The sequence below is a fragment of the Eublepharis macularius genome, chromosome 3 (genome assembly GCF_028583425.1).
Source record: "Eublepharis macularius isolate TG4126 chromosome 3, MPM_Emac_v1.0, whole genome shotgun sequence".
Lineage (NCBI taxonomy): Eukaryota > Metazoa > Chordata > Lepidosauria > Squamata > Eublepharidae > Eublepharis > Eublepharis macularius.
This window is the reverse complement of record NC_072792.1, coordinates 89063554-89086145: the sequence shown is the minus strand read 5'-3', so window position 1 is coordinate 89086145 and position 22592 is coordinate 89063554. Positions and strand designations below refer to the sequence as shown.

Here is a 22592-nt window from a genome sequence, read left to right as displayed (position 1 = left end):
CGATACATCATCTTATAAAAATTTTACTTAAGTCTAACACTCAAAGTAAATTTAAGCCCCTTTACCCACATATTTTCCCATTGATCCATCACTATATTATACTCAGAAATTTTAGCCCATTTTACCATACAATCTTTCACAGATCCTTCTTGTTTCAAATTTCAGTAACATCTTACACCTTTTGGAAATAACAAGTTCATCATTTGAACAAAGCTCTTTTTCAAACTCAGTCTTTTCATGTTCAAAGCCCCATAGTTTTTTTTAATCTAATTTTAATCTTTCTAAAAGTTGAGCATAGGAAAACCATTGACATTTATAATCTTTAGCTATTAAATCCTCCCTTGTCTTCAGTTTGCAATCTCCTTGTGAGAATTCTAATAAATCTCCATAAGTCAACCATCTTTGTTTGAAAATCATCTCCGTTCTGTAAAACGCTTCCTGTGTTGAAATCCAAAGGACTGTAAACATTGAAACTAAGCTGCGTATTACTTTTAAAGTAGTCTGTTCTACCAACAAATTTTACCTCAGCAATTTCATCCCCTGACTGCCCATATTCCATCCCTGCCTGTTCAATAAAGTTGCTGTTTCTTTTGAGAGTTATTCAGCCTCTAGTGTCATTTCATACACTGAAGAAGAGGGCTCCTGCTTTTCCCTGATTAAGTTTCTGGGCTGGGCTAAAAAGCCAAAAATATAACTGCTTATCCGTTATGGGAAAAGAACTTTACAACCGTAACAGAGACATGCTACTTGGGGCTGCTCAGCCATAACAAACAAACATGGATTTTGGAGGGAAAATCTGCCTCATATGGGGGGAGTGAAGGGGGGGGTCTGTCATAGCTGTAGGGTGCCAAAATATACATTTGATTCATGGTACTATTTGGATACCCTTTCCCCTGCACCTGGATCTTCTCCCCACTGGGGCATATCTTCCAGGGCTAGATTGCAAACATTTTTAAAACTTGCCCTGTAACAGTGCCTTATATAAATATTCTACACTCTTGAGCTCCAACATGGTAGCATCTAGAACTCATATTTTTAGATATTGGCTATCCATTACCTTATGCATGCTGGATTGTCGCACATCACAAGAGATTCTCCCCAGCAGCAGATAGCACAGTCAGCCTGGAACCCATCATCATCGCAGAGGAAGAACCTCTCCAAAAACCTTTCCTTAAAAAACCCCCAAATAAATCAGGAAATAAGCGAGGCTGTGAGATTTGAACCAGTCATTATGTAATTCTCTCAGAGTCAAGCTACAAGTGACTCCTGACTAGAGATGGGCACAAACAGTAATACGAACAAAAAAAGCCACGAACAGCCCAATCTGCTGTTTGCGAACAAGCTGTTTGTGAGGCCCCTTTCTAAATGAACAGGTGGTCGTTGTAAGCCTCGTTCGTTGCTGTTCGTCAAGCCAGACGGTCAGGCACCTGCAATCAATTCCCTTGGCAACTTAGGCAGGGATTGTCTGAACTCTGTCTGAACTCCTGCTGTTGCCCTGGAAACCCCAATCTAAGCCCAATTTAGCTTGATAGGCAGGTCTTCCTTTCAAGTGTGGAACTCCAAATTTGTTACAAGGGAACAAAGACCAGGGGGGAGGGGGGCTCCCAGCTATGGCTTTGGAGAAGGAGAGACAGCTGCTGTTGGTATTTTGATAGAGTGCATTGGAGCTTGAATTTTCTTTGTGTGTGGTGAGATAGGGATCTACCCCTTCAAGTTTCAGGGCTGCTGCTAGGCTCTGGGCCAAACTATTATTTACTATTGGTACCTTTCCTGCCGCCTGCTCAGGTAAGGTTTCTGGGAGTGGTGCAGTAGGGATCTTGACTTGGATGATGGCTGGTGGAGAGGCTGCTGGCCCCCATGATCAGCCCACCATGAACATGTTCGTGAACAGGGCCATGTTTGTGGTTGTTCGTGAGTTCCTGTTCATGGATGGCAATGAACAATGAACATCATGTTTGTTTGTTTTTTCTCTTTGTGCCCATCTCTTTTCCTGACACGAGGAGAACTTGTGTCAGTTTCCCGCAAATTTTGACAGGAAGTATAGGCGTTCTGTCTAGCTTGTAGCTTGGCTCTAAGAGTTGATCTGGGTAGGGCTGATGGCAGTTGTTGTTCACTGATCACTTCGTTGCTTGTCGTTCACCCCGATGGCCATCCTGCAGCTCGAGGGTTCTGCTGGAATGGGTTGCTGGGTTGTGCTGCCCACAGGCAAGATGGAACCCCCCCATCCAAGAGAGGACTCTGCCTCACAGCCCTCACAGCCCCCCAGCTCAGGCACCCGTGTGTTGGTGCATGTGCAGAGCCACTCACCGCAGGGACCGTCCACCTCCCCCCCACAGCCGTTGCCTCGTCCTGCCACCACAGGGAGTGAGGGCTTCTGCCCATAGCTCCATCAAGCAGTGTGCACGCTGGCCCTGTGGCCCTTTGGCTGTGGATGAGCTGCACTCTGGGCTGGGCGTGCTTGCCCAGCAGTTGATCCATTCTCCCATGGCCCAGCGGCAGGCCAGGCACAATCAGTTGGGCTGCCTCATCCGGCTGCTGCACCTTGGAAGCGCCAAGGGAGTGCGGCTCTAGCAGCACTCCTGGCTTCCACTCCTCTTGGCCCAGTAGCACAAGGTGGCTGCCGGGCAAGCCTGTGCCACCCAGCCCAGGTTGCGGCCCATGATCCCAGAGCCATGTGGGGTTGGGCCGCGGCCTGGGCTGGGTGATGCAGGCTCACCTGGCAGCCACCTCATGCTGCTGGGCCAAGAGGAGTTGGGAGTCAGGAGCACTGCCGGGGCCATGCTCCCTCAGCGGCCACCTCTGAAGTGTGGCAGCCCAAGGCAGCCCAAGGCAGCCCAAGTGATCACACCTGGCCTGCCACCAGGCCACGGGAGAATGGAGCAACTGGGGGCCGAGCATACCTAGCCCAGAGCGCAGCTCGTTCCCTACCAAATATATATTTTGTAATATAAACAAAATATTTTGAATGATGCTGTTGCTTTCTAACAAGTCATTCAACTAAATACTTAAATCAGCACTGGATTGAGACTGATGCTACAAGAATTCTCTTACATGTTCATCTCCTATGGTTCTATTCAAACTATTTTTCTCCCTGCTACTTCTAACGGCTGAAATTGTGGGGAAAGTAAGATTCATCTCACATGTTTTAAGAGATGTTTGGCTGAGCAATTTAATTTTGCAGAGTATTCTTTTTTCTCCTTGGAATTAATAAACTGGCTATATTCCAAGGACATGGACATTCGCTGGGACATACTAAAACCATTCCTCTTTAGAAGGTGGTAAAATAAAAATAATTAAGAATAATAAATCATCATGTAGATCAACATTGTATGAAACCACTATCAATTAACTTCAACATTTCAGCATTAAAGACTGTCATAATTTAATTATCCAGTCTATATACTCGTTTACATTACTGGCCTCTATAATGAGATACACATTTTGTCATTTAAACATAGTATCTTTATGAACTATGTTAATTTTATAAATTTTGTTTGAAGACTCAATAGACATAATAAAATAACTCCTCACATGTTGTGGCAGAAAGCGGTCATCAAGGCAGGCTTGAATACTGGCACCTCTTTTTTATTTAGGTTAAGTAATAGGGATGATTGAAGCATATGTTTATGACAGAAAATCAGAATATCCATATTATAAAGTAATAAATAAGCAGAAGACTAAAATGCTAGACTCAGAAGACATGAAGCTGGCCCATCTACTCACAGTGCAAGGAGCACAAATTCCCCCATGAAACAAAGGATGCTGAGTGTGGATCTCAAGGCTTCCACAGCAAATGCAGATTTCTACAAGATACAAAATACTGTGATCATACAAAGTGTCATTCCATAACATATCTAATTCAGTGTATAGCAGCAATTCCTGCAGATCCCTGTGATTAAAAAAGTTTAATCACTGTTTGTATGGCAGTTATTCAGTTCTGAGAATGTGCAAGAAAATGTTAAAAATATTACAATTCTGCTAATGATTTCATTTAAATTTTGTATAATATTTCATTATTACACAGATAATTCAAGAGGAGAAATATCATTCATAATAAAAAATGCTCCATTCCACCCATGGAGAACCATTTATCATCTATAAAATATTGCTTTTTAATAAGAAGCAAGATCTGTAATTTCTCAGATCCATGTATGTGTATTTGGAGGGCTCTTTGCCTTCCATTGTTGTAATACACAAGGGCAAGGGAGGGGGGGCTAAGTGTAGACAATGGCCCTTTCTGGGTTTGAAAAGCTACTTTTGGGAGAGGTGACTGAGAACAGAGAAACAAGTGCTGAAGCTTAACCCATCGCTTTCCCTACCCACTGTTCCCTTGTGGGCTTCCCCCTCCTACTTTCTAACAAATTAACTGACTAATAGGCATTATTCCTTTTTTTTTTAATAAAATTTTTTATTAGTGAGTGGTAAAACAAAGAAAATTTTACAAATTTGACACAAATAATCCCATTTCCCCCCCTGCTCTAACCCCCACCCTTTTCCTCCCCCCTCCCTATTGACTTCCAACAGCTTTCCAACCCCTAACCCTTCTTATTACTTAAATCTATTTCATTTATATTTCCCTACCAACACTAATTCAATATCTCTTATTCTAAGCACATTCTTATTTATACATAACCTCTATCAAACTTACTATCAATATAGTATATCTCAACTCAATATAACATACTAATATGATATAATATATAACAAAGATCACCCTATCTCTTACTTTAAACTTATTCTATTTTTCTTTTCAACATATACTCCATCAAATACACTATCAATATAGTATATATCACAGTAATATATTATATATATGTTGTATGCTATGCCACCAATGTAGCACAGCACACATCACCACACAACACAGCCACATATCATATTATATATAGAGTCTGATCTACTAACCCGTTGTTTTATGTCATATATCATGTATAGTATACCTCATCGAGATATCTGTTTACCCCTTCTCATTATCCCATATATTCAATGTAAAATCCCCTTAAACATTATATAATCTTAGATTATAATTACATTCCCCCTAAATGGTAAGATCCCTTCTCTCTTGTCATTACAACACTATTCTTTAAAAATTTTCAAACTGCCACAGTTCTCCTTTTACATCCCATTTTTTTCCAGAAATTGTTTCAGTTTCCCCCAATCAACAATATATTGCCCTAGGTCAAGATCTTTAAGTTTCCTTGTCATTTTGTCCATTTCTGCCATGTACAGCAATTTGTAAATCCAGTCTTCTACAGTTGGTATTTCTTGTGTCTTCCATTTCTGCGCATATAAAAGTCTTGCCGCTGCTGTCATGTAAAATAACAATGTTCTGTGCTGCATTGGAACTGTCTCCATTCCCAAGTTCAGTAGCAACAGTTCTGGGTTCTTATTTATTTGTATTTGTAAAATCTCATTTATTACTTCAATTATTTCTCCCCAGTACTGTTTAGCTACTTCACATGTCCACCACATGTGATATAATGATCCTTCATGTTTTTTATATTTTTAGCACTTGTCTGACATATTGGTATTTCCTAGCGCAATTTTCTTTGGCGTTAAATACCATCTGTATGTCATTTTGTACACATTCTCTTTAATGTTCGTACAGGTTGAGATCTTCACTGTATTTTTCCATAGGTATTCCCATGCTTCCATTGTTATTTCTTTATGAAAATTTATTGCCCACTTCACCATCTGAACTTTTACTGTTTCATCCACCGTAAACCATTTAAAAAGTAATTTGTAAATCTTGGATATTTCTTTCTTGCCTTCCTGTAGTAACACTTCCTCTGAATTTTCCAATCTTATTCCTCCTCTCTGGCAGTCCGCATTATAAAGGTCTCTGATCTGTCTATACTGGAACCATCCATAACAAGGAGACAATTCTTCTTCTGTCTTTATTCTCAATTTTGAATGTTGTATTTGCGTAATCTCCTTGTAAGTTAGACATTGCTGTTCATTGTCGACAGTTCTCGGATCTATTACTTCATACGGAACCACCCATGAAGGAATTCCCTCTTCCACATACAGCTTGTATTTTTTCCAGACCATGAAGAGGCTTCTCCGAATATAATGGTGCAAAAACAAAGAGTCCTCTTTTACTTTATCATACCACATGTATGCATGCCATCCAAATATTTTTTTGTGTCCCTCCAGGGCCAGTAACTTACGGTTTTTTAAAGTTATCCAGTCTTTCAGCCATACAAGACATACTGCCTCATGGTACAGTCTTATGTTGGGCAGTTGCAAGCCACCTCTTTCCTTCGCATCTTGTAAAACCTTCATTTTCACTCGTGGTTTCTTGCCTGCCCACACAAAGTCTGAGATTTTCCTTTGCCATTTATCAAATTGTTTGGAGTCTCGAATAATTGGTATGGTTTGCAACAAGAACATCACACGTGGTAGAACGTTCATTTTTACTGTTGCAATTCTTCCCAGCCATGATAGATTCAATTTGTTCCATTTTATTAAATCTCTCTCTATTTGTATCCACAATTTCTCGTAGTTATTTTTGAACAAATCTATGTTTTTCACAGTCAGTTCAATGCCAAGATATTTTACTTTATTAGTCACCTCACAGTCTATCTCCATTAGCTCTTGCTGCTTCTGTTTGGTTATGTTCTTACATAGGATCTTTGACTTCTTTTTATTCACGTAGAATCCAGCCAAATCTCCAAACTCTTTTATTTTCTCTATTACCTTTGGCATATTTTCAATTGGATCCTCTACTATTAGCATTATGTCATCCGCAAAAGCTCTGACCTTGTAGGAAAATATTTCCCAGGTTTGTTTGCACCTTCAAAGGACCTCTGATTCATCCTCTTTAAATTCCACTCTAATTCTTTATTGTCCATTGCTGTCAATTGTTCCTGCAGAATTTTAATATCCTGATATATCTTTTTTCCCCCCGGTCTTTTCTTGAGTTGTATCTCTTTGGCTTTTATTTTATCCAAAATTTCAGATCTCTTTTCCTCCTTTTTCCTCCTATTTCTTGCGTTCAGGTCTATTAGTATGCCTCTTACCACCGCTTTGTATGTATCCCAAACTTTGTTGGTCGGCACTTCTTTATTCAGGTTATATTGTATGAAAAATTTGGTCTCCCTTCGCAGCAACGCAATATTTTCCTCTATTTGTAACAAGTCCTCATTTATTCTCCATCCTTTTCTTTTATTATTTTTCCCAAATCTCCACATGATTGGATTATGATCTGAGCCTACCTTTGGCATTATCTCCACCTCTCTGGTCCATAACGTCAGTTCTTTAGAGGCCCAGATCATATCTATTCTTGATAATGTAAAATGTCTTGCAGAGTAAAATGTATATTGTCTGTTCTTAGGATATTGTCTCCTCCACACATCTTCTAAACTTTCTTGTTCCTTAAGCATAAAGAACGCTTTTGGTAATAGTCCTCTTTTTTTGTGAGCAGCTTTAGACTGCTTGTCCTCTTCCAAATTTGTGACACCATTGAAGTCACTGGCCAATATTATGTGATCATAAGTCAATTCATCTAATTGTTTCTCTAAGTCCTTAAAAAAAATTTTCTTTTGCACCATTAGGTGCATAGATCCCAATCATCAATATTTTCTTAGAGTTCCAAATGATTTCCACTGCTAAATATCTGGCTTCTGCATCTTTTAAAACTAGTCTGGGCTGCAATTCTTTTATGTACAATACAACTCCCCTCTTTTTCTTTTTAGAAGCAGCAACAAATTCTTTTCCCAATTTAACAAATTTCAAATATTTTTCGACCTGCTTTCTAATATGTGTCTCTTGCAGGCAAACTATATTACATTTTTGCTTTGATAGCCAGTGGAAAGTAGCTTTGCGTTTACAAGGTGAATTTAGTCCATTAACATTCCAAGATATAACTTTACATTCCATGATCACTTTCTTGTAGTTTTTGGTAAGTCCTTTTCATTTTCCCTAATAAAAGTCTCCATCTCATGTCCAGATCTGACACTCTTTCTGACTCCACCAAACTCAAATGTCAGCCCTTCTGGTATTTCCCATCTGTATCTGATTTTCAACTCCTTTAGCATCTGAACCAGTTCTCTATACTTCTTCCGCTTAAACAACACCGATCTGGGCAACTCTTTCATGATTCTCACCACTTTTCCATCGACTTCTAATGGATCTTGAAATTGTTTGCTCACAATTAATTCTCTTGTGCTTCTAGTCGTAAATTGAACAATCATATCCCTTGGTAACTTCCTCTGAGCTGCGAATCTGGAATTGATTCTATACACAACGTCCAGGAAAGCTGCAATTTCTTCCTCCTCTTTCCCCAGGTATTCTGCCAAAATTTCTGTAATCTGTTCTTGGGCTGATTTTCCCTCTACTTCTGGGACTGAGCGAAATCTGAGTTGTTTTTCCATCTGTTTACTTTCTGCCACGGCCATTCTGTCTCTCATCCCCCTCATTTCAGTCTTTTGCACATCTGCTAAAGTTTCCACCGATTCCTCTACTGCGTTGACTCTCTGCTGTGTAACTTGTAGATCATTTTGTATTTTATCTATACCTTTTGTCAGTTCTGCCATCTCCAATTTAAGGGTCACTTTAAAGTCTTTTAATTCTTTCGCCATCTCTAGCATCATGTCCTTAAGCTCTTTATTTCCCTCTGAAACTTTTTTATCAAGATTTTCCATTGTAGCTTGCCACTCTTTCTTCGACATCGTGGGGATAGCTTTGCTTCGCTCCCACGAGTCTGCCCTTTTCCTTAAATCCGTGACGTTGCTTTTTTACTTTCTTTTACTTTTAAAAGTCCAAATCCAGTTTATTTTTCTCAAATCCTGTTTTAAACTGTCCAAAATGTCGGGCGTTTTTTCTCTATGGTTTTATACTGAAGCGTTCACCCTTACCTTCTTTAAAGATGGCCTACTTCCTTTTTCATTGAAGTCGCCAGTTGCCCTCTTTCAAAATGGCGTCGCCCTACTTCCGGCATTCAAGAGAAGAGCCCTTCTCTTCTGTCTCTTTATGGTTCTGACGCACTTCCTGTTCCTCTACATTTCACAGCAGTTCTCGCGATTTTTTAAGCTTTCTCACAGTCTATTATCTCTTCCCAGCCACAGGTATGTAAACAATAATCCAATTTCCGCGCTAGCTTCTCCTTACAAATTTACTTTTTCAAATTTTTTCTTGCCGAAATCTTCCCCTTATATAACTAATCTGTTGCAGTTCTTAAATCCACTTTTGCCTCTTATTTCCTCAAGGGTGGGTGGGGGCTCATTGTGTAGAGCCCCCCCTCACCTGAGATCAACGCGCCCTCAGGTTCTCGAGCGTTCTCGCCTGTTCTCTGCCTGAGAACAGGTGGCTGCGGGCAGTTTACGCCCCTCCAGCCTCCAAAACAGCGGCACGGACAGCTCAGCTCTTAGAGCTGCGTTAGACCTTCATGGATCCCCAGCCGGAAGTCCCTAATAGGTATTATTCCTAATAGCAATAGAGGCACCAATTATGTGAAATTCTCTCACCTTCAATACGTCTCTTTTTATGGATTACTTCATATGCAAGATTTTCTTTAAAAAAAGGAATAAATTCATTTTTTGACATGTGAGTCTTAAATCAGTTTGTATTTAAAGTTCTCTATTAGACAAGTATGAAGGCTACATTAATTAGAATAAGTGCTTAATTTCTTTGGTATATTCTGTCCCACAATGATAACTTTCACAGATGACACAAAAGCTCCAGAGAGGTTCAAAATTCTATATAATTTGGGGCACTAAAGAAGTTTAGCAGATTATAATACAAATGTATTTTTTAAAATTTACATTATTTCTGTCTTGCTTTGCATCCCAAAATTTCACAGCATTATACAAATATGCATAGATATTTCCTTCAAAACCCCGGCAGGGGTTGCTGTAAATAAGTTATATCTTGCTGGCACTTTCAACCATCACAGATAAACTTCCAAAGTGATTAAAGCATCATCTAGACTCCTAGCTAGAATATCAGCATAGGAGTGGGATAGGGACTATACTTGCCATGAGACACTTCGGTTGTTACTTAAAACCCATCAACTTCTGTGCCAATAATAATTGTCCTTCAGCAGTTTGTGATCTCCCCACCTCCTGCCTTGGGAGGCCCATTCCGCCTAAGCCCTTTCTTGGATTTTTCCCATCTCTGCTCCTATGCTATGAGACAGTCTTCTGATATTGGTCCAAAAGGCATAAACACCGATAGCCTTCCACAGGGTTTGTGAGACTGTTCTTTCTCAATGATGCACAAAGGGCACATGGCCTGACTTAAGACTAGGGCCCGCATTGGACTACCCTGAGGTGGGGCAGCTGCCAGGGCCCAGGACTTATGGCAAGGACAAATTCTGTCACTCTGCGCTCACTCATTTGTTAGCGCTCCAACATCCATGCTCCTAGATGCTCACATGCAGGTGGCTGTGACAATTAGTGGTAGAGGGAGGGCTTGCAAGTGGGCCGTGGAAGGACGTACAGGCAAGTGGGAGGCATGCAGAAAGATGAGAAAAAAGAAGGGTGAGAGAAGAGAGCCTGGGGGTGAGCAGAGGACAGGATGGGGGTCCTAGGAACTCTCTGCTTGGGGTCCCCAAAACCTGGAACTGGCCCTGCTGAGGACATACATTTATTTACTTAGGAATTTTTTAAATTCTACCTTTACCAAAATTCCATACAAATCATGTAAAAAGAAATTATCCATATAAAAAGCAATAAAGCCATTAAAATCCACCTGTGCATCAGAGCTGGAATTTCTGGTAAGTGGACATTCTCTGAAAGTCAATTTTTATTGTTTTGTTGTATATAAGGTCTTGTGCACGTTCCACAGGTGGTGGTGGGTAGGGAGTAGTCTCTGATGCTACTAAAAGTGTAGTCTTCCTGTCAGGTGTCAGTTTGGTTCAGAGCAGGAATAACTGCACAACCCTCCTCCACACCTTCATGCAGTTTTCTGGATTTTTGTGGTCCAAAATAGCAACAAGTAAGTGTAGATAAACCTTTTGTGTATGTAAAGTTAAAGAGACAGTTCAAAAACCAAACACAGATTCAGGCAGAAAAAATAATTACATTGAGCACTGTCAAATACTGCGATGTATTTCATTCTGCTTGGAAATAAAATTACCTCTGTTTGGCCCTTGAGAACTTGCAAGAGTAATTTCTTTCACCGAGCTCCCTGAAAAAAAATGTCAGAACTCAATTTCTCCAGTGAAACACCTGGGTATTATGAGTGTGTGGGTGGTGGTGGGGAGAGAGGTAAAGAAAACAATTATGAGGGGACAAAAGAACGATGGTATAACCCCTCTTCCTATATATCACACTGTTCATTTTTATATACCTGAACTGTCACAAGCAACTACAGTCCAAACTACAGATGTCATTGTGAATGGATTTCCCTCCCCCCAAAATAGCAGCTGGGGAGGAAGGCAATGTACTTCAGGGAAAGGAATTTATGACATTTTACTGACACAGCTGCCCCATATGGGAAAATAAACAGGTACTTGTATTGTGCCAGGGAAAGGCCCTGGTTGGCCACAGCCTTGAAGGGCCTCTGCAGGCAGCTGGATTGCAGGCAGTTGGATCATGGCAGATCGGTGTTGCTGATACTACTGGATTTGTCAGCAGCATTTGATATGGTCGACTACAATCTATTGACCCACCTCCTCACCTCTAAGGGACTGCCTTAGAGTGGTGTATCTCTTTTCTCCATGGTCGGGGACAGAGGGTGGCACTTGGGGAGAAATTGTCATCCCATCACCCGCTGGTGTGCAGTGTCCCTCAGGGGGCAATACTCTCCCCATTACTGTTTAATGTTTATATGTGCCCCCTCGCCCAGCTGGTGCGGAGTTTTGGACTTCAGTGTCATCAATATGCTGATGACACCCAACTATATCTGATGATGGACGGACGGCCCGACTCTGCCCCAGATGTCTTGGAGCATGCCTTTGAAGCTGTGACTTGATGGTTGAAGCACAGTCAGTTGAAATTAAATCCCACAAAGATGGAGGTCCTGCATGTGGGTCTGGGGGCCATGGGCACGGGACTCCAGCTCCCCGCTCTTGATGGAGCACTACTTGTGCCGGTTTTGAGAGTTAGGATCCTGGGGGTGATCCTGGATGCCTCCCTGACTACGGAGGCATAGGTTGCAGCGGTTGCCCGGTTTTCATTTTTTTATCTAAGATAGGCCCGGCAGCTTGTCCCCATCTGTTGACCCATGACTTAACTGCAGTGATCCAAGCAATGGGTACCTCTAGACTAGACTACTGCAACTCACTCTACGCAGGGCTTCCCCTGGGCCTGATCCAGAGGCTACAGCTGGTCCAAAATGCAGCTGCGCAAGTAATTGCAAGGGTCCTGATTAGGGAACATATAACACCTGTACTACGCCAGCTGCATTTGTTGCCGGTTGAGTACCAGGTCCGGTTCAAGGTTTTGGTGTTGACCTATAAAGTCCTATGCGGACTGGGCCCACCATATCTGCAGGACCGCCTCTCACCATATGTACCCCAGAGGATGTTTAGTTCAACAAATAAACAACTGTTGGTGGTTCCTGGCCCAAGGGAGGCCGGCATGGCCTCGACCAGAGCCAGGGCCTTTTCAGTCCTGGCACCGACCTGGCAGAACTCTCTGTCTGAGGAAACCAGGGCCCGGTGGGATTTGTTATCTTTCTGCCGGGCCTGTAAGACAGAGATGTTCTGCCAGGCGTATGGTGGAGGCTAGGTTGGGCCCCCACTGGCCACACTAAAGATCTGTCCACCACCCTATATATGATCCTATGTATGAGCTAGGCCCTGAAATGTAGTATTTTATTGTTGCCATTTGAAGAGAAGCTGTATTATATTTATTGTATAAAGTTGTTTTAATGTTATTTATATAATGTTTTATCTGTTTTTAACTGTTATTTATGTAAATTGAAATGTTGTACTCCACCCTGAGCCCGCCTGGCGGGAAGGGCGGCCTAAAAATCTAATCTAATAAATAAATAAATAACAGCCAAGCCCAGTAATTCTAATAGTGCTTCAGGGGCTATTCAGCTCAGACCTGGCCAGCAGTAGGGCCCTCGATAAGTGTTGCCTCCGTCATTGCCTCTGAGCTAAGTCCGTGGCTGCTGGAGTGCTGCCTTTGGAGTCCTGCAGAGGCCTCTCTTCCTGGCTTGATCCCAGACTATTTTAAATTGCCTGGATTTCCATCCTTGGCCACTTAGCAATTCTGGAGAAAGGACTTGAGGTTAAAACTCAGCAGGGAGATACTGCCCTTTGCCTGATCCAGGCTTGTGCTGTATGCTATGGCTGCTACTAAGCACAAACAAACAGAGAGAGCAAGTCACAGATCCCCTAATGCCATGTCTAGTTTGGCCTTTACTTTCTGCATAGCCAGCAGCGCAGCCTGAAAGGGGTGGAGCCTAAGATCAAAGACAGTACTGAAAGTCAGTGTGGCTTAGCAAGAGCCTGAACTGCATATATATAGTCTGCATGTTTTGCATAACAAAAAGGCTCCCATATATATATATATAGTCTGCATGTTTTGCATAACAAAAAGGCTCCCATAGCAGACACATTATGCAGAAAGGAGCGGATAAATTTTAAACACCTGTGTCCACTAACTTTCACCTCTGAAATTATCCGATAGCCAGTAATGATGTAGTTGGGTTTGAATACACAGCCTCAGACCGCCTGCTTTGATACAAAGGCAAGTGCTGCTGGTTGGTCTTAATCAAAGGTATATTACATGGCTTTTGGTTTTGACTTTTGCTGGAACAGTCCAGCACCTTGCTTTTGGGGGCAACCCACTGTCATTCAGAATAGCTATGAAGGTAGCAACCCAAAAATCTGAACTCAGTGGAGGAGGAGAAGAGCACAAGCATAGTTAACTTTGGGGGACGGTAGCCACACAGTCCGCAAACAAAGACACATTTAGGTCCGCTTGAAAACATGATTACCTCTACTTGAGCTTGGAATGTCTGTGTGAATAATTTCTTCCACAGAAGTCAGAGAACTGCTATAGATTGAGAAAACTGGAAGAGAGAAATTGATTCACAGATCTCTAGAAACTACAATCACATTTTTTCTTTATACAACCTGACTCCCCCCAAAGGAAATCCTTATAGTATTATATCCAATCTCTACCTTACCTGGGGGAATATATCTTGTAGCAGCTCCTGGGGTGCAATCCTAAGGAGAGTTACATGCTTCTAAGTCCACTTACTCCAGTAATGTGGAAAGATGTAACTCTGTTTCGGATTACCCAGCTAGTCAATTTCATTTGCTGTCAAAAGCATCCAAGTGACAGCTGAAGGCTTTCTTTCCATTTAAAGAAAGTTTGTATATTTCAGTGATAATATATAAAAAGACAAACGATCTGGGAAGTGATGGAGGCATCTTTGCGAAGAAGTGGCCCTTCTTTGTTATTTAAAAGAACTAGTCCAACACTCTTGTGCCTGAGGGATACAGTAGATGGTTGCTCATTTATAAATGATATACAAACATTTTAAAAGTATACAAAACAGTAGAGGAAACACCAGATGGGAAAATGCATCTTCTTTGCTATAGAATATTCGTTCAGTAGAGATATCTAAATCCTTCTGGATAATGGACTGAGTATGTTTCTGAATTAGCTGTTCTGTAAGTGATCTCCTTTCAGAATCAGCACACAGAACTCTCACAATCTACATGAGGACTGTCAAAAATTATTGGCGTAGATTTTAACTTTAAAACACCCTTTACGATGTTTTGACACTGTAGGTTCTTTTAAAAATCTGCAAACATACATTTTCCCACTACTTATAAATCAATGGCTTTATGCCCAGAATAAATCCCAGAGCAAATGGAACAGAGTTTACAACTATTATTCTTTGGGATGCTCAGAGGTGCCTTACATTATGCCTTTAGATAGCACAAATCAGAAGGTTTAGTAAAGTCATGTGTTGGCCTATGCAACAGCTTCTATGCAAGCTGTCCGCCCCTGACAACCTCTGAATCTCTCAGATTTGGAATTCAGTGAAATCCATCCCATCCACCCATTTTTTTTTGGCAAATCTCTGTGTAAGAAGCTTTGGAGTTTAACCTTATTTCTTAAAGTCAACTTAGGTAGAATAATAATGACATGTACTTTTTATATGAGATTGATTTCTATGGGGTATGCCAGTGTTCTGCATTTCTATTTAATAATGTTTTGTTTAACCAGATCTATAGTTAAATAAATAAAAAAATTAATACATTGAATGTTTATTGGCTGGGAAATACAGGGCTTCACTTTGAACCTGTCATAAACAAATACATAAATGTCTACGTTAGAGATTGTGGGCTGTGCCCTGCAAAGATTGAAAAGTTGTACAGGAGTATTCAGTTAACAAGCAGCCCTGTGATTTAGTCATTAATGTGTTGATTAATTTAGTCAAAGAGGACGTAATCTCCATGTGGCTGTGAATCCCAGCGATGGCTACAGGATGATGCAGCAGCTGTTGCTCTAGAATAGACATAGCAGCTCCAAACCTTAGCCCAACATCCTGCTTTCTCAGTTCTGATTTGGTGAAACCACTGCTGCCAAAACCAGGGGTGTGTGGGGGGTGACATCTTGAGGTGCCACAATAGCTGCACTACAGACATTACCATAGCAGAAGATCAAGATGACATGACCTCAGAAATACTGTTTTTTTATAGATCAAATCTTCCGTTTGTTTTAAATTTTTATGGTCACCATGCCAACATAATTTTTAAAGAAAAAAAACACCATTACCTCTGTTTGGTCTAAGGAGAGTTGCGGGAGCAATTTGCTCCATAGTGCTCACAGAAATGACATCAGAACAGCTTCTGATTTTGCCTGACAGAACTGAAAGAGAGAAAGACATCTGGGTACCATAAGAAGTGATCATGTGGTCGTCCACAAAGAGACCTGTAGTTCAACATCTGTTTTCCATAGCACAAACCAGATGCCCTCAAAGAGTCCCCCATTTTTCTCTCCCAGCATCTAGTATTTAGAAAAATATTGTCTCCGAAAATGGCTAATGGCCATTGACAGATCTGTCTTTCACACATTTGTTGAGTCCCTTTCTTTAAAAACTATCTAACCTGGCAGCCGTCTTGTTGTAGTGAATTCCACAAATTAATTTTCTGTTAGTAAAAAAGCACTTTCTTTTGTCTGTTCTGAATCTGTTGCCCATCCTTCTTTTGAATGCCTCTGAATCCTGGGATTTGGGGACAGGAGAAAAAAGTTCTCCCTATCCATTTTCTCCACCTCATGCATAATCTTGTAATCCTCCATCATGTCCTCCTTTCATTGCCATTCTTCCCCATGAAAAAACCCACACTTCTTGGCTCTTCCTGGTGGGCTGGTTTGCACTTTGCCTCACCAGCTTGGAAAGCTGTTTTTGCTTGGTGATTGACAAAATCTGTCTTTAACAGCTGGCATCGCTTGCCATGTAGATCCCCCCACCCCCGGTCACACAAGAAGGTTCCATGCTTCTATGCACTTTCTATTATCATTTCTATTTCTTTTTTCAAATAAAAATTTGTTTTAAAAAGAAGGTTCCATGCTAGAAATAGATACCTCCAAAAAATATCCATGGTTGGCACAGAAACAGCAGCCAGCAAAGATAAAGCAACACGGTACCTTTAAAAAAATTACACAGCTTGTAACATGATAGATACATGCCCAAAGCTGCCCTGTTATTGAAGAACCACTGGATACCTCAAGTAAATGTGTAGCCATTTATATTTACTCCTGCTCACTTCCACCAACAATGCAATTCTATGCACATTTAATAGGGAGCAGTGGAACTTATTCCAGTGTAGATCTGCAGGTGAGAGACCCTGTTCTTCTCTCTCACCTCCCTCCCGAATACAGTCCATGGGTTCAAGAAAGGATTTTTTGTAGAGCTCAGCGTGTGGATTCCAGGAATTTCTTTCTAATGCCAAGCGGCAACATGATTGTTTTGTTAAGTATTTGACCTGAATCATGTGCAAATGTTTCCTCACTGTCTAGGGTATGTTTCTGTCATCTTTGCTGCTGCTTCATGTTGCTGATATCACTTATAGTTTCTAAGTTTTTTTGTTTCATTGATTCCTCCACTTATTTATACTTATTTTTAAAATTTATTTCCTGCTTTTCTCCTTAGTCAGGACCCAAAGTGGCTTTTCACATTGTTGTCCCCTTCTCCACAACCCTGTGAGGTAGGTTAGGCTGAGAGATTGTGACAGACCAGGGTCACCCAGTGAGCTTCTGGGGCAAGTGGGGTCATCCCAGCCACCATGCCACCCCAGCTCTCTACTCTCTTTATTGCTCATACAGTAATGTGATTATTATTATTTTAAGTACTGAGACCATAAAGAGTAGCTGCTTTGAGGGTCTTTGGATGGGAAAGCAAGGTAGAACTATTTATAAACAAGTAAATAAAGTAAGTGTGCAGACTGCTAAGTCCCATGGGATGTGAGGAAACTACCAAGGCAACATGGGGTTGGATCCCCTAGATCCATTCTGCTAGTTGTAAAATAGAAAAAGAGTCCAGTAGCACCTTTAAAACTAACCAACTTTACTGTAGCATAAGCTTTCGAGAACCACAGTTCTCTTCTTCAGATGCATCAAGCCTCTGCATAGTCTTAAAGGTGCTACTGGATTCTTTTCTATTTTGCTACTACAGACTAACAGGGCTAACTCCTCTGGATCTGCTAGTTGTGCTTCCAGTGCCACTGCTAATGGAACAGATTTGTGAAATCCTACCCAAAACGGGGCTTGGGCTGAAAACACATTTATTTAGTTGTATTACACAAACACATTTGCCTGTGTAGTCTAGGGGGTGCAGCGCTGAAGTCTCCCTTGCAATTGGGTGAGTCCTCTCCTTCCATTTCGATTGTTTCCTCTGAAGAGAGATTCAGATTTGGGATGCTGGCAACCATATTTCAACGGGTGCAGGCAACCGGAGAGCAGCACTGAACTCTTGCAATGGGCGTCGGGGCCCTCACCAGCCCCCCAGAGGCATCCCTCGCCCACCTGCATCCGAGGCGCTGGAAATCTCCTCCAGGGAGCTGTCGCTGTCCAACACGATGACAGCCTCTCCTTCGCCGGCCATGAACGCGGAGGCGTCTTCAGTGGGGGCGGGGGCGGGGGCTCCGATCCCTCGCCGGCTGCAGTCTGGACGCGAAGGGCGTGGCAATGGACGTGCCCCCCTACGTTGGAAGAGGAAGGGCGGGGCTCTTATTCTCTGCGAGCGTGAAGGAAAAACTGGGGGAGGCGGAAGGGTTATGCGAAATTGATGTCCGTGGGCGAGATCCGCGCGCTAAACTTTGCTAGGGACAATTTTAGCAGGAAAGGCGCTGATATCATGGCAGCAATCGCATCATGGACATTTATAACCCGATTTACTATGAATTACATATATATACGTTCCACGTGTAATTTCCGTTAAGTGGCCTCTGGGTTATTTGGAAGTCGCCGAGAGTGTTAGCAGTCTCGAAGGGAAGTAGTGGAAGTAATTGAGACCGGAGAGCCGGAGGATCCCGCGGGCGACAAGGGAATTTCCTCTCCTTCCCAAGTTAGAGAGACATTGGACGACGTCTGTGGATGAAATCTGCAGCCCCAAACATTTCCCTTCGAGTAAACTCCCACAAGCGCGGGACCTCAAAGGGATCTTCGGACTACGCCGTCAGCACCCACGTTTAAAGAGAAATAAATGCCAAACCAAGAACGTTTTGGTTCCCCCCCCCCGACTCTTCTTGCTAATATCGTTGCCTATTCACACGCGAATACCTCAGCATTCGAAAGATGGAAGTTTAAAAAGCGTTTTAAAATCTTTGTTTTAGAGCTTATGTGTTTAGAAATGCTTCTAAACCTTTAGGAACCCCGTGTAAAAAAGTTCTGAAACGTTTCCTTGTCATCCCGGTGAAACATGAAAGACACCAACGGGTAGCGCATGTCCTAATTAAAGTGGAGAAATTTTAAATAGCGTTTGCGTTGTTGTCTGCCTTCTTGGGTTTGATATCCGTCAGAAGCCAATAGAAAATCTCTTAGTGCCTTAAAGAAAGAAAATAAGTTGCACCTTTCCTAAGTGATTCAGGTGGGTAACAGTGTTGGTTTGTAGTAGAAAAGCAAGATCCGGATTCAGTAGCACCTTAAAAGCCCACTAGATTTCCAGGATAAGCGTTCGAGAATCAGAGCTCCTATCTTACTTCTCTGCAACACCCCTCTCACCTTCTGACAGGGATTAAAAAACACCTAGAAATCTCCAATCCTACTTGTATCTGACGAAGGGAGCTTTGACTCTCGAAATCATATACCCTGACAATCTAGTTGGTATCTAAGGTGCTACTGGACCTAAATCTTGCTTTCCTAAGGGGAATCTGAATTGTAAATCCGCTTGTCCTTATCGTAGGGACAGGGTAAAAGCCGGAACGAGACGGAACAGGCCGGAACGGGCACTAAAGAAATGCCAGTGCCACAAAAAAAGAGGAAGATGTATTAGAGACACTCCAGAACAATATTTTAGAAATGAAAACTCAGGACTGGCACCCTTTAATTAACCCATTCCATGCCAAAAAGCTCCCAGAACAGCACAAAACAGCCCGGAACGGGCACTAAAGAAAGGCCAGTGCCACAAAAAGCAGTGGGATGTGTTAGAGACACTCCAGAACAATATTTTAGAAATGAAAACTCTGGACTGGCACCCTTCGATTAACCCTTTCCATGCCAAAAAGCTCCCGGAACAGCACAAAACAGCCCGGAACGGGCACTAAAGAAAGGCCAGTGCCACAAAAAGCAGTGGGATGTGTTAGAGACACTCCAGAACAATATTTTAGAAATGAAAACTCAGGACTGGCACCCTTCGATTAACCCTTTCCATGCCAAAAAGCTCCCAGAACAGCACAAAACAGCCCGGAACGGGCACTAAAGAAAGGCCAGTGCTACAAAAAGCAGTGGGATGTGTTAGAGACACTCCAGAACAATATTTTAGAAATGAAAACTCAGGACTGGCACCCTTCGATTAACCCTTTCCATGCCAAAAAGCTCCCAGAACAGCACAAAACAGCCCGGAACGGGCACTAAAGAAAGGCCAGTGCTACAAAAAGCAGTGGGATGTGTTAGAGACACTCCAGAACAATATTTTAGAAATGAAAACTCTGGACTGGCACCCTTCAATTAACCCTTTCTATGCCAATATGCTCACGGAACAGCACAAAACAGACTGCAGTTTTCTGCAGACTCGGGACTGAAAGCACACCCAGACCATGTTTTTCGCTTCCCTCCACCCCAACAATTATCTGTTGGTAGCCTGGGACTTAGCCTCAGGCGAAGAGGAGTTACCTGGCTGGATGCTCCAAGTAACAATCAAAAAATATGTCCTATTTTTTCAGTTATTTATTTGTTTATTTATTTGAAAAAAAAATTAAGAGATGTCCGATTAATATATATAATAAACCAAAAAAAGGAATCCACTTTAAGGATTGCTTCCCATAGACCAATTCAGTTAGAGGGTCAAAATGAAGGTGAGTGCAAAAATGATGCGAAGGGTGTGTGTGTTTGTACAGTGAACAGTGGATTAATGTGGACAAAATCAGTGATGCAAAAATTCGTGACAGCTTGGTTGGAAAGCTACATGAAGTATTGGTATCTGAAGAGGGTTTTGACTAAAGTGTCAGCAGGTGCTTGGAGAGACGGTTCAAGCATACAGGAGGGAACAGCAGAGCTGATTTGAAGAGAAGGAGACTGGGTAAGGTTGCAACCTCCAGATAGAGCTTGGAGTTCTCCTGGAATTACAGCTGATCTCCAGATAAGAGAGATCAACTCCCCTGGAATAGCTGCTTTGGAGGGAGGACTCTATGACATTATATGCCACCGAGGTTCCTTTCCATCCTAAACCACACCATCCTCTGATATTACCCCTAAATCTGCTGGCACAAGCAGGAGTCAGCAACTGTAAGACTGGGGAGGCTGAGGATGGTGAAGCAGCAAATATCATACTCTAGAATGTAACAGATAAAGGGTTTCTAAGCAAGATCAGGTTTGCCATTATGGCCCCTAGGAGAAAATTTCCTATGGGATGGTGGTCTGGGGTACCACTTGTCTGCACACAACACACACACGTCAGTGCCCAGGCAGCCAGGAGGGCCAATAAGGCTGGCTAGGCAAGAATCAGCCAGTGGTCTAGTGGTGCAGAAAAGCCTGGTGCTGCAGATGCTGCCTATCCTCCTCACTTGGCTTGCCTTTGCCTCAGTTGCCCCATCAGTGATCCCTCTTGATCAGAGACACCAGCCACAGATGACCAATGATGAGGCAAGTGAGGCAAAGACGAGCCGAGGGAGACAGGCAGCAATAGTCCTTGGCTTCACTGTGGTGCTGCCTCCTGCTGCTGGCTTGTACTTGCATATTAGCCCATTATCTGTTGGATCTCCTCCAGATGAGGCAGTGTTGATGGAGGAGGGATGGGACCAATGGTGAAGAACCATTTTCCATGGCTTCTTTGGCAACCCTGTCCACCCCCGTTGCCACGTGATAAAGATGATCCATTTCAGTCTGATTGTTGCCCTCATCATGGCACACTAAGATCATTTGTTGCCCTGATGAATGCCCTACACTGATCCTCTTATTTGGAAACTGCATCCTTGTTTGTTTTCCTGTACTTCTTAGTGCCTTTTGATATCGTTGACAATGCCATCCTGTGACAGCACGGCATTCATATTTGCTAACGCTGTGACCTGGAACCAGGTATTTGGGACACAGGGAAGTTTATATCCCAAACATCTGCCTGCCATGCAGCCACAAAGAGGTAGGTAGATAACATGCACAAATGATGTCTTCTTCACCCACTGGTTTGTAAAGTGTGGGTTGGTGAACCCCAAAAAATGGAGCCAGGGCATCCATTGTAGATGTCAGCACTCAAAAGGCAAGGATTGATGGGGGGGGGGGTTACCTCCCCCTGTCACATATGTGGAAGAGAACAGCTTCTCACATATGTGAAGGACAAAGGCTTTACATTCAGTAGACAAATGGCAGCTTTCTCCCTACCTCCTCGACGGTATCTGAAGACAGCCCTGATCAGGTGAGCAAAGCTGCTGTGGTGGAACATAGAGGAAGAGGTTGTCCTACCGATATGCCAGGCCAAGGCCATCTCACAGTCAAGACTTTGAACTGAGTTTGATAACTGATGGCGGAGGCAGGGCGGGGGGCGTCGGGGGGAGTGGTGCAGCCGCGACCCCCAAGGGCCCGGCTGTCCTCGTCCTCGTCCTCGTCATGGGCATGGGCATGGGCATGGGCATGGGCATGGGCATGGGCAATTTTATTTTTGGCAACCTCTTCTACATGCAAAACTTTTTTGGTACAAAGTTGTAATGCGGCGGGGCGGGGGGCGTCGGGGGGAGCCGCGCAGCCGCGACCCCCGGGGGCCCCCGGCCCGCCGGAGGCGGGGCGGGGGGCGTCGGGGGGAGCCGCGCAGCCGCGACCCCCGGGGGCCCCCGGCCCGCCGGAGGCGGGGCGGGGGGCGTCGGGGGGAGCGGCGCAGCCGCGACCCCCGGGGGCCCCCGGCCCGCCGGAGGCGGGGCGGGGGGCGTCGGGGGGAGCGGCGCAGCCGCGACCCCCGGGGGCCCGGCTGTCTTTGTCTTTGTCTTTGTCTTTGTCTTTGTCTTTGTCTTTGTCTTTGTCTTTGTCTTTGTC

At 43.1% G+C, this 22592-nt stretch overlaps 1 protein-coding gene across 1 annotated transcript in view; it reads right to left on the bottom strand.

Moving 5' to 3' along the window:
• Positions 1-18018, bottom strand: part of DNMT3L (DNA methyltransferase 3 like) — a 45114-nt gene extending 27096 nt beyond the window's left edge. Inside the window, exons 1-6 of the mRNA XM_054974399.1 lie at positions 17940-18018; positions 15690-15782; positions 11080-11130; positions 9468-9512; positions 3724-3803; positions 1058-1170 (exon numbers count right to left, since the gene is read on the bottom strand). Coding sequence (XP_054830374.1) covers positions 1058-1170; positions 3724-3803; positions 9468-9512; positions 11080-11130; positions 15690-15782; positions 17940-18018 — 461 coding nt within the window. The remainder of the gene's footprint in view (positions 1-1057; positions 1171-3723; positions 3804-9467; positions 9513-11079; positions 11131-15689; positions 15783-17939) is intronic.
• Between the last annotated feature and the right edge of the window lie 4574 nt (positions 18019-22592).